Source organism: Stegostoma tigrinum, chromosome 3 (assembly GCF_030684315.1).
Source record: "Stegostoma tigrinum isolate sSteTig4 chromosome 3, sSteTig4.hap1, whole genome shotgun sequence".
Classification (NCBI taxonomy): Eukaryota; Metazoa; Chordata; class Chondrichthyes; order Orectolobiformes; family Stegostomatidae; genus Stegostoma; species Stegostoma tigrinum.
Window position 1 is genome coordinate 38,832,303 of NC_081356.1, and position 12,677 is coordinate 38,844,979.

The 12,677-nt window shown below is 39.8% G+C and overlaps 1 protein-coding gene across 3 annotated transcripts in view; it reads left to right on the forward strand.

Annotated features, from left to right (window-relative positions):
* Nucleotides 1-12,677, forward strand: part of chrna8 (cholinergic receptor, nicotinic, alpha 8) — a 186,863-nt gene that overhangs the window by 110,465 nt on the left and 63,721 nt on the right. For all 3 annotated transcript variants that reach the window (XM_059644485.1, XM_059644487.1, XM_059644486.1), the window contains one exon: nt 1,003-1,170. In XM_059644485.1, the coding sequence (XP_059500468.1) occupies nt 1,003-1,170 (168 nt within the window). The remainder of the gene's footprint in view (nt 1-1,002; nt 1,171-12,677) is intronic.

A 12,677-nucleotide genomic window follows, 5' to 3' on the forward strand; every position in this document is an offset into this window, starting at 1 on the left:
GAGAACAGTCATAAACGCTGATGTGATTTATGAAACATCTAAGCTCTTCAACACACAGGGTTATAATATTTGCTCCCAGGCAACCATTTATATCATTCTCATGTTGTTAATGCCAAATTACTTTTTGTTTATTCTTTCAGCAGCAAAGCCAGTTGGAAATCATTTTAGAGTAGGGCTTCCATTTTTTGTATATACCTTGCTTGACTTTTTATTAATATGTTTCATTCTTTAAAGTCTCTCAGCATTTGGACCTTGGTTATTAGACAAGACAGCTGGTAACAAAATAGGAAAAACAGAAGTTTGCCAATTTAGCCCACACGAACAAGCTGTAAGCTTTTAATCATCATTTTAGAATGTGTCTCAGGTGTAAGATGGCATGGACTGATGGTTCCCCATCTGTCTGTTACCTGTGATATAATTATTTCAATGAATTACAAGTCTATCTCTTTGCGAATCATCGAGTGCAAAATAGAGTTTCAACCTTAAATTGACCAGCGTTTGGGTACTTCAGATTAATGCATCGCTGGGTACTTCACATTTAAATGTACTTGTCTCCTTTAACAAAATAAAAATATACTGGTTCAGCTCAATTCAACCTTGTATTTCCTTCATTGTCGTGATAAACATGCAGCTGTAACCATAGGGATTTTGAACTTTTGAAGAGTAGATTTTCCAGTCAATGCCCTGAAACAAGTATTGGCAATTGCAATACATCACAAAGTCTCTGGTTTGCACAAAGATCGACTTCATGCTATTCTTTCAGTGTCGGTCTTCAAAATGACTCCTTGTGCCTCCTACACAATAAAGTCTCCCAAAGACATTTAGAATTAACTGAACAGCAAGCTGTTATGCTAGCTAACTCAGAATGGTGAGTGCAAAGACAATCAAAGGAGAAATGTTTCAAAAAGGCCTTTGAATTACTACAGAGCAGTAAAAAAAGTGATAGTGACAGAACATTTTAAGTTTCTGTTGAAATGATTTTGATGTCTTTGAAAAATGTAGGTATTCTGAAGAGTACATGCTACATTGATGTCCGCTGGTTCCCCTTTGACGTCCAAAGGTGCGATTTAAAATTTGGCTCATGGACGCATGATGGTTGGTTAGTGGACCTGCAGATGTTGGAAGCTGATATTTCTACTTATTTACCAAATGGAGAATGGGACCTTGTTGGTAAGTCTCATTCCCAATCAATATCCCAATGAATAAATAAAAGACAGCAAAAACATCAACAACATAAATTGAGGACAGAGGAAAGCAAAATCTTTCTTCCTGGGTTTCTGTCTCTGCCATAATACTGAAATGGCTGACATATGCAACATAAATGACATGCTCTGTGATTATGAGGTTTTTCCATCTTTACTGCGCATAATCTCTCTCAGCCTTTGGCAAGAATGATGCAAAATCATCCTGTATAGTCTTCTCTCTGCTATTTTTGTTCTTTTGCCGTAACACCTTTTTGATCATAAACACACCTGTCAACAAAATTTGACATACCTCACTTCGTTCCCTAATCTAAGTCACAAATGTAGATTGTGAATAACTAAGGCACTCGACCAGATACGGTCCTGTCATTCCAATAATGAAATGTTGATTCCTACACTCCATTTTCCTTCCAATAACCAATCCTCAAGCACTACCAATATATTAACCACAGTCATCTGTACGAACTCAAATAAAAGCAAAGTGCTGCAGATACTGGAGAACTGAAATAAAAACTGAAAGTGCTGGAGAAACTCAGACAGTCTGACAACAACTGTGCAAAGAGAAAAACTGAGTTAACATTTTAGATTCAATATGACTTCCTCCAAATAAAGGTTGGAATAGTCTGGAAGTGGGGACTGTTCAGGTTGAGTTGGGGAGATCAATGAGAGAAATTGTAGACTTAATAGTAGTCAAGTAGGATGGAGGGTGGTGTTTGTTGGCTGGTGAGATTTTGTCAAGTTGGATTGTGAGGAAATGGGAGGGTGACAAAATATGTGGATTTGTGTGTCAGAGACTAGTCGCGTTGGGTGACTGGGAGTTGAAGCATAGGGGAGCTACTTGGTTGGAGATTGGTCAGGAATAGTAACTGGGACATGAGAAGAAGCAGGTCAGATCAACTGTATAGTTACCTCGGGGTTAGAGTAGCATTTTTCTGTCACATATTTCCTGTGGAGCATTTCAGAACTGTCCAAAGTCTTCAATTCTAAGTCAGAGTCAAAGACTTTTTCAGAGGGTCCAAGAGAGTAGAGTAATTGCCTATTGGGAGTTCTAATTTTCTGGGCAATTCCTATGGAGTGCATCAGAATCTCCATGGGGTCCTAATGCGACATCTTGAGTCCAATGATTGGCTGAAGGAAACAAATTACTGTGCTGGTTTTGGACTATAAAACCCTTTACCCACATAGCGTCCACCTCCAAAATGAATGATAAACCTTTATCAGAAGCCAGCCCAAGAAAACTGTTATTTTTCTGAGGCAGATGGGGATTTAACTGAAGAAGCAATTGGTCAGTCAATATTTTCTATTTGTCAAGATGCATTTTCAGATATCATAAATTTGCTTTAGTGAGAAATAAATAGCCATTATTCAGTGAAGAAGAGCAAGGCACTCTCCTTAGTGTCCTGGTCAATATGTAGTTTTCAATCCAACGCTATTAAAACCGTTGTTATAGTTTTTAATAGATTATCTGTTTATATGCTTCATAAGTGTCTTGTTGGCTGTAAGGTGTTTTGGGACAAATTGGGTCACAAACGATGCTATATAAATGCAGATTCTTGCTTCATCCACAGCTATAATGTTAAGGAGCACAAAACTCTGAACTTATTCCTTTGTCTGCAATGATAATTCCACAAGTATAAGTGATTATGTTGGTCTGACTCTGTGGTTCATAGTACTTGATAGTGATCATTGTATTTTTCAGGCTACAGTCCCACATTCTAGCAGCATAATAAATATAATTTTCCAGAGTATGGCCACTTAGTTTTGTTCTTAGGCTCTTGATTTGCAGTCTGGTTTTTAGCCAGATGTTTATTCAGGTATTTTTTACAGGTGGTTTAGTATTAGCCCTTCTTTTGGGATTGTATCCTATACATTCACTACTTCACAAGGGAAGTGATTCATTTAAGCACCAGTTTCCCTTAAGTCTTGGGAATATTGTTTCCATGTCTTATTTTCAGGTTCTTGACAATTCATTTGTTCCTTTCAACATTTTTAGTGACAAAAAGGGAAACCTTGTTTATTCTTCTCCCATGGAATGAAATTGCTTGTGTGAATTGATTTAAATCTATTGATAATTGAGAAATTATCATTGCACCTCTTCTGTGGCCATTGTTCTTTGGGCTAATAATAAAAAGATAGATGCTACCAACACAGAATAGGTCAATGAGTCTAATAAGCAGTTTGATGGTTTGAAACACTTGGCACAGAAGTAGACCTGTGTACCATTTTATTACGAATGTTTTAGCCTCAACTTTTATGGAAGGGTAAGCAGGAAGCAGATGCTCATCTTCACAGTTAAGAAGCCTGAAAATATTGGTAAGGCAGTAGTACTGCCTATCGAAATGACAGGGCTTCCCAAAGCATTGTGAATGTTGATAGTTTGATGCCACTCCCTGGCAATTTTTTTTTCATTCAGCAATTTACATATGGCAATGATTTCTCATAACATCTGTGGATGCTTAATTCTAGAACCACTTATATTAGAATGGTACTATTAAGACATTTAGATTGGCAATTTTAAGATGTTATTAAAAGATTATCTGTTTTTATTGTATTTAGTAAATTAGATGTTTATTTGTTTCACAATTAGTTAATGTTTCAGGAATGTTTTTGCATTTTGTTTTCAGTATATTGAGCGTTTTAAATTAACTTGTTAGAAGTTCACTTGTTCTGAATGCCTCTTTCAAACATCCTGAATGTTGCCTATAGAGGGTGGGTTATTGGATTATGACAAGGCTGTCACTTTAAGAGGTTATTTTGTTCTGGTTTTTGTTTTGAAGAGAGGTTGTAAGGCCAAGGTGGGGAGCTGTCTGTAAGAAAGTAAGCAATTTGCAAGGCCTTGGCGTTTTTTTTAAAGTTGGAACAACAGAAGCAACCTGGTGTGGCTAGTTCTCTCAGACTGGGCTTTCTAGTCCCTTTATAGCTTGTAGATTTAGTTTTAAGCAGATGCCTTTGGAGTCTCAAAAGAGTTGGAAGCTTCAGTGAATGTCTCCTAGCTGCTACTTCCTCTGAAGTCTCTCTCAATGCTTTTCCCTCCTGGACTGGAGAACTCGTGAGGATCCGTGTCTGAATTTGTCTTATTACCTATTGGAACAGTTAATTAGTAATAGATACTGTATCTACTATTTGGTTAAGTTTTCCAATGGTTATTTTAAATTCCTCTTTCTTATGTTTTTATTTTAAAAGTTTAAATAAATTAATGTCAGGCAGTTTTTTCAGTCGCATTGCATCTGGAACACAACAATGTAAGTGTAAACATTTACCTATAAAATGAGTAAAGTAGGATCTAACCTACTGTCTTAAAATATATTGGGGGGAGTCTGCTCTGGTCCATAACAAGATAGGGAAGATACATAGGAAGCATGGAGGAGGACAGAAGTGAGGGTTTGAGAGCCTGACATTGATCATTTAAAAAACTAAGCTGATGTAGAGTGTTCTAACTTGCCACCCATCCTCCTTCTAGAGGTGGGGAATCCAACTCCATTCTGATGTCAACCTCCTGAAAGAAAAATATAATTGTTGGGTACTTTCAAAGGAGAGGGGTCTGCCCTGCTGGGATATTTCCCACTCAACCTTCTCAATTCCTCCACAGAAATCAGAATACTTATTTCCATAGCTGTAAACATTTTAAGAAGAATGTTTTAGATGCTGCCATTAAAAATACAAATTAAAATTAGTTATGAAGAGGATGAATCATTTTTTATCCATCTTCCCTTCTTCAATGCAACGTCTGGAAGTAAGCTCAGTGTTTCAGTTATTGATGGGATGATTAATTGGCTACAAGCCTCATTAACCACTGTGAAGAAATGATGGATATCCTGCGTCCAGAATATTTATATATCCTCTGCAAGGAAGTTCTAATTTAATAGTAGTACTTGGAGAATTTGGTATTAATTTGAAGTAATTTACTTCTCATTTTATATAAATCAAAGGTGAGGCGAAATTTGGATGAGTGCATAAAACTTTGCACATCTATTTCCCAAAAGGATATCAATGCTTTCCAATATCAATAGCTCAAAGTCACAAGCATAAATTTGTGGCTAAGGTGTTTACATTATGAGGAAATGCTGAAGATCTGTCTCTTTGCAACCAAGTACTAGGAGGATATAGAGATAACAAGGTGTAGAGCTGGATGAACACAGTAGGCCAAGCAGCATCAGAGAAGCAGGAAAGCTGATGTTTTGGGCATAGACCCTTATTTTTAACCCCATTGTGAAGCAGTCCAGCATCTGCAGTTCCTACTATCTCTGAAACAATTTTAACCCCACGGTGAAACCGAAGAGGGTCGAGGCCCGAAACGTCAGCTTTGCTGCTCCTCTGATGCTGCTTGGCCTGCTGTGTTCATCCAGCTCTACACCTTGTTATCTCAGATTCTCCAGCATCTGCAATTCCTACTATCTCTAAAACTAGGAGTATGTAGTTTTGATGTAAATATGAGAATCATTTATTCATACCGTCAACAAATCCCAGGATCTATCCAATGACACCTGTGACTTCTTTTCTTATGGATCTGAAAATGCATGTCTGTTATTATAACTACTATAATCATACCTTTCTGGGGATTGTGACTTTGTCACGGTGGAGAGGCTTGTGTTTAATTGATCCCGAGAGTGATGTTGTCAGGTGTTCTCAACCCATGACAGTCAGAACGGAAGAACCAGACAAAGTGCATTCCAGAAAAAGCCTTCAAAGGTGCTTCGGAAGATATTTGTGTAATACCAATGGCTATGACAGCAGATGATGGTCACATCAATAGGGAAATCTGCAGTCGCTGAGATTTCCTTGGCACTGGAACTGCCTTTAAATTTTGTCCAGGGCCACGTGTCTACTGCTGTGTAACAGTATTCTCATGTTAAAGGATGTACCATTCAACATCACCACCCTCCACCGTCCCTGCATCCGACTCACACAACACACATTCTGCTGTGATTGTGAGAGTTTGCAAGGTCAGGATTGAGGGATCCAGAAACCCCTAGCTTCAGTGCAGCGCATAAACTGTGGAGTTTGACTCAGTCATTTCACTTTTGAAATGGGAACAGGAGAACATTTCGGAAGTTTTCTTCCTGATGGAGCAACCCTCTTCAGGATCCACTGTGCTCACTCTGCGTGGGGCACAGATTAGAAAAGATGCCTTTAAAATAATCTGTTCTGTCACCAATCTGGCTGGAAAACTGCATCCAGTGGGCATGTCTACCAGCGGTCAGAAAATCAAAGTCAAACTCAGTCTTGGAACTTGGAACTCTCCTGGAAAAGTGAGAGAGAAAGTATGGAAAGGAAACCTGAGAAAGGAATGCCAGGGATCCTGAGGCCAAGCAACAATTCCTCCTCCTGGAAGTACATGTATAATCAGAGATGGAGCTCTAAGATCAGGCTCAGCAGCCGTACAAGGACCCAACAGAACCCATAACCACTGACGCACTAATCATACGCATTAGCGAGCATGTCCAATGACGACAAATTATCTTTGTTCTTGCCTTTTCTTCTGGCCAAGGCAACAATGACGTGTGTTTCTAAGACTCGGTCATTTAAAATGCAGTCACAGGATAAAAGAGAAACCACAGCGTGATTAGACAAAGACAACACAATGTTATGAATGGGAAATCAGGTATGGGAAACACGAAAGAATAACAGTCCCTGCTGTGCTTTACAGATGCCCCTGCCCTCATTCAGACAGATCCTGAACACTGGGAGAAGCAATGAGTCTGTGGCAGAGAGGGATTGGTGTAGAGGGAAACTGCGAGGGACAGGAGGACTAAAGGTCAAGTGAGGCAATGAGGGTGTTCAGCAGTTGGGAGAAATGAGTTGACGAGTCAGTCCAGGACAGCAACCAAAGGCCAAACAGGCATCATTACTTGTGCATCCTTAAGGAAACATCTTGGTCATGTTACAGCAATTCCCCTGGACTGTCAGTACCTCACTAGCCTGTTGTTTTTAGACAACAAAGAGAGGTCTCCTTGAGCTTCAGGGTCAATTTCAATTTGGGTAGATAGTGATGCAGTGATAAAATGGACCAGTAATTCTCTAGGCTAATGATCTGTGGTCCTGGATTCAAATTCAAGTATAAAATATGGAATACAGGCAAGTCTGCATAATGGTCACCATGAAACTGTCATCAGATGTCCTTTAAAATATCTCCATCTGCTTCATGAATGTCCTTTTAAGGGAAGAAATCCACTATCCTTTCCTGTATCTGGCCTACATCTGATTCACTACAATATAGATATCCCTTAACTGCCCTCAGAAATGGTGCAGTAAGCCACTCAGCTTCAGGCCAGTTTGGAATGTGCAGCATTCACTGGCCTTTCCAGAAGTGCCGACACCCTGTGGAAGAAGTAATTACCTGGTTATCTTTCAAGTTGATCTGGAAACAGGCAGCTCAGCCATTTAAGCAGCACAATTTCCTGTAAGCTACCAGGACCTATGTAAAACAGGAGCACAACTCTTCAAGCCAAGTCGTAATCCCTTCAGTCATACTCCACTGATCTTGGGGCAGTGGTGGGTCTAAGGGCTAACCTCTGGTTTGCAGGAACCTCCCTGGATAGTTTGCCTGTGAAGGTCAGGATAAATAGGGATATATTACTTTCCGAATACTCACATGAGCTTCACAAGTGCAACTATCCAGAAGGCTGGGATAGCTTGACTGAAGGCATCAGTGTCAGCAATGCCAATCAAAGGAGGTTCAGTTGATTTGTTCGTGCAGTGAGGCTGAGGATAGTTCTGCATCTCTCTCAACAACATTGGCCAACACTGTGCTCTCTTCCTCCCTCAGCGATATGCTCCCCTTCAACACATCATTAAGTAAGCCATTAGCACCATTTATCACAACCACTTTCTGTCTCAATTACATTTGCAGTTTTTTTTATTCAATTCACACACCATTCCCATCTCCAATCTAACTCTAGAACAATTCCCGACCTTTCTAAGGACTCCTTCTGCATTCACATTCCAAGTGCTTGGCTTCACTTTCACCACCACCATGCCCTCCTTCTACCTGTTTTTCTGATGAAGGGTCTAGGCCCGAAACGTCAGCTTTTGTGCTCCTAAGATTTTGCTTGGCCTGTTTTGTTCATCCAGCTTCACAATTTGTTATCTTGCTTTCTTTTGCAATAACCCTGACCCCTTCACATCTTCACTTACCTTTCAACAGACAGTATTTCTTGTTCCCCATTTTGCAGGATGAGACAAGACATAATGTCTCATAGGAGGAGAGGAATATGAGGCAAGGTGAAATCAGTGAGAGTGCCAGACAAAATGACCCTTACCCAGGAGGTAAGCCCATGGTATTCTTTTATCATACAGTTTGATAAAACACTGAGTTTAGTGAGACTGGTCGAAGAGAAGGTGAATCAAAAACCATCTTTAGGCTTAGACTTTGAAGTAATATTATTTATTACGTGTTAATACTAAAGGCTGTTCTACATCGTAATCACAGATATACAAGGCTCAGAGCTTATATTGGGTAATGACGTATCTTAATACCGTCCTCACTTAGTAGTACACTCAGTAGTATACAACCCTGTGACATCATCACAATGTTACTCCAGGATCCCAAAGCCCTTCCACAACAGGTTAGAACAATGGGCTTTGGACAAGGCAAGGCTAACAGCATCAGAAACAGAATTTGCTGAAAAAGCTCAGCAATTGTGGCAGCATCTGTGAAGGAAAAAATAGAGTTAACATTTCAGGCCTGATGACCCTTTCTCAGAACTGACCCTTCCTCAGAACATTGTAAATTCTGAGGAGGGGTCACCAGACCTGAGACATTAACTGATTTTTTCTTCACAGATGCTGCCAGACCTGCTGACCTTATCCAGCAACTTCTGTTTTTGTTCCTGATTTACAGCATCCACAGTTCTTTCAGTTGTTATTTAAAATCCATCTGCTATTTCTCCACCCAAGTTTCCAACTTCATATCCTTTAATAAACTTCCTCACTATCTGCAACTCCTCCTCCAATTTTCATGTCATCTGCAAACTTATTAATAAATCCACCCATACTTTCCAGCACTGATCTTTGTGGAGCATTACTGGTTACAGACCTCCAGTCAGAAAACACTCTCCACAACTACCTCTGTCTTTTGTGATCAAGCCATTTTTGTATCCAACCTGTGAACTCACCATTGATCCCATGTGACGTAAGACGTAATCTTATGGATCAGCTGAAGTTGAAGGGTCTTGTCAGATGCTTTAGTAAAGTCCATGTAGACAGCATCCACTGCAAGGCCTTCATCAATCATCTTTATCAGTTCCTCAAGAAACTCAATCAAGTTTGGCAAGACAAGACCTCTGCTGTATAAAACTATACTGAATATCACTACTATGTCCATTCTTGTCCAAATGCGAGTATATCTTCACCAGTAATTTCCCTACCGCTGATGTAAGGCTCACCAGCCTACAATTTACTGGATTATCCCTGTTGCCCTTCATAAACAGAGGAACCACATCAGATATTCTTTAGTCTCCTGGGACCTCGCCTACGATGAAGGAGGCAGCAAAAATCTCATTCAAGATCCCAGCAATCTCCTCCTTGCCTTCCTTAGTATCCTGGGATAGATAGATAGATAGGCCCTGGGGAATTAACTGCCTTAATGTTTTTGAAGACACCCAACACCACTTCCTCCATAATATCAATACGCTACAGAATAATGAAATTTCCCCTACCTAATCTTACCATCATCCATGTCCCTGTCCTTGGTGAATACCAATGCGAGGTACTCATTAAAGACCTTACCCATTTCCTCTGGCTACACAAATAAAATCAGTCCTTTGTCCTCTAGTGGACCAGCCCTTTCTACAGCTACTAGGAGCAAATTGCTGCGGATGCTGGAATGTATACTGAAAACAACAAATGCTGGAAATCTCAGCAGGTCAGGCAGCTTCCATGGAAAGAGAGCAAGCTAACATTTCGATTCCAGATAACTCTTCTTTGGAGCTGACATGAAAAGCAGAGGGGGCAGCATTTATGCAATGCTGTGGAGGGGGAGGGTGGAGTGCAGGGGGAGAAAGGATGTTGATCGTCCAGATTAAGTGAACAAAATGTGAGAATGGCAGAACAATGGTGTGTCTAACTGCCAGATTGGAAAGAACAGACAGTCCCACTGGAGTGGGGGGCGGTGGGGGGAGGGGAGAGCTGACATGGTGACAGAGAATGTAACAGGCAATGCTAAAAGAAAGGGAAGGAATGGGTTCACAGTTTGTAAGTGTTGAATTCAATATTATGTCCAGAAGGTTATAAAGTGCCTAGACTGAAGATGAGATGTTGTTCCTCCAGTTTTCACTGTGATTCACTGGAACATTGCAGCATGCCAAGGACAATCAAGAGGGCACGCAAGCAGGATGCTGTGTTAAAATCACCAGCTACAGGAAGATCAGGGTCATGCTTGCACACTGGAGGTGTTCTGCAGCCTGTGTTTGGTTTCTCCAATGTAGCTACTCTCTCGCTCCTAATATACATATGCAGTAGGAATTCTCCTCGATCCTACTTGCCCTGGATATTTTATCCCCCCTTCTACCCCTCCTAATTTCTTGTTTAAGTTCTTTTCAGCTTTCGTTATACTCCTCAAGGGCCTTGTTTAATTTCAAAAGTTATATATGTTTCCTTTCTATTTTGACTAACTTTGCAATATCTGCTGTCATTAAGGTGCCGAATCTTGCCATTTTCTCTTTAATCTGCATAGGAACGTATTGGTTCTGAATTCTGATCAAGTAGCACTAAAAGACTCCCACATTTCAAATGTGGATTTACCTTCAAACAGGGCACCCCTCCCCCAATCTAATTTCTCCAGATCCTGCCTAAAACTGTTGTGATTAGCCTTTCCCCAAATTTAGCACTTTCACCCGAAGACCAGTCTTATCCATACTTCCTTAAACCTTACAAAATTATGATAATTGTTCCCAAAATGCTTCCCCACTGAAATTTCAATGACCTGGCCAGTCTCATTCCCCAACAGAAGATATTGTGCGCCCTCTGAAACCCTCAGAGATTTACTCAGTACTTATTCACTAGCAATGATTATTCTAAGTTCCTCCTCTTTGCCTGTTACTATTGGGATGGTACTAGTATCCTTCATTGTGAAAACTGAAGCAAAGTATTGATTTAGTGACTCTGCCATTTCTGGTTCCCTGCAATTAACTCCCCAGCGTCATCCTCCAAGGGATTAATATTAACTTTAACCACTGTCCTCCTTTTTAAATACCTATAGAAGTTTTTGTTAGTTTTCTTTCATAATTTACCTTTGTTGGTCTTTAAAAATTTCCCAATCTTCCACCCTGACGCTCACCTTTGCAATTAGTCATGCTTTATATTGCCATTAACTTCTTTGCTTAGCCATGGATGTTTCTAGCCTTTCTTCCTTTATGCTTTTGTAGAATATTCACAGAGCACTTTGGTTTTTCTTGGAAATGCTGATGAATTAATCTGAGAACAGTAGCAGGAAGAAAAATGATTTTTTTATTACTGTAGCACAATTAAGGCAGAGTTGGGCACTTCCAAGGCCTGACACAAACCATTGTCGTAAATAAAACGTTGCTGTTGGCATGTTTGGCCCCTGGAGTTGGACGCAGAGGCCAAATGTGTTTTATGTAAAATGTATAAACGTGGACATCATAAAATATGCATAACTATAGACATCTGTCAAGGGGATATTATAGAATGCCTGCAGTTAATTGGGATTGAGACTGACAGCATCCAGCCAGCTGTTCATCTGCACACAATTTTCTGTCACAACATTTTAAGCTATCTGAAAATGATGGAGATGCCCCAGTTTGATGGGACTTGGAATTTACCAAGATATATTCTGTATATTCAAAATCAGAAAAAAAGTTCATTTAAACTAATCTGAGTCTTTTCTTAGGACTAAATCACATTACTACACTGAGGTAATGGCAGTATACATTGCTGTTCCATTCTTCCAGACAGCCAGACAAGGGATTAAAATACCACATACAATCATGTGAAAATCAAGTTTCTAAAATTAAACTTTTAATAGCAAAAAAATACAGGGGATTAACTTGCACACTGGTAATGTTTTAGTGCAGTTAAAATATCACCCTCTACTGTTGTCTCACTATCGGAAAGGTGACACTTCAGAGCCTGTTCCCACCAACTTTGTCCTCAATAGTGCCTCAAAGGGAGTAAATGTATTTTGACATCACATATAGATATGGGCAGCCACCTTTGGTGTGCTAGTATATGTTTCTATCAAGTAACATTGCACCAGGCCATGCTCGACCTCAAGGAGTGGGTGTAAATAAAATGGTTGGGATCTTTTGGCTAAAAATTGAGGGTTGAAGTTGAAGGTCAAGTTTGACACATGACTGACTGTTACTCAATGATCTATGGTTTGCCTGTCAGTTTTAAAAGTTATACACAGCAGTTCACTAAAAAAAAATTGTACTTGCCCAATGCTTTTATAACCATTGAATGTTTCAAACATATTACAACAAATGAAATACCATATATACTTGTGTAAAAGTTGAA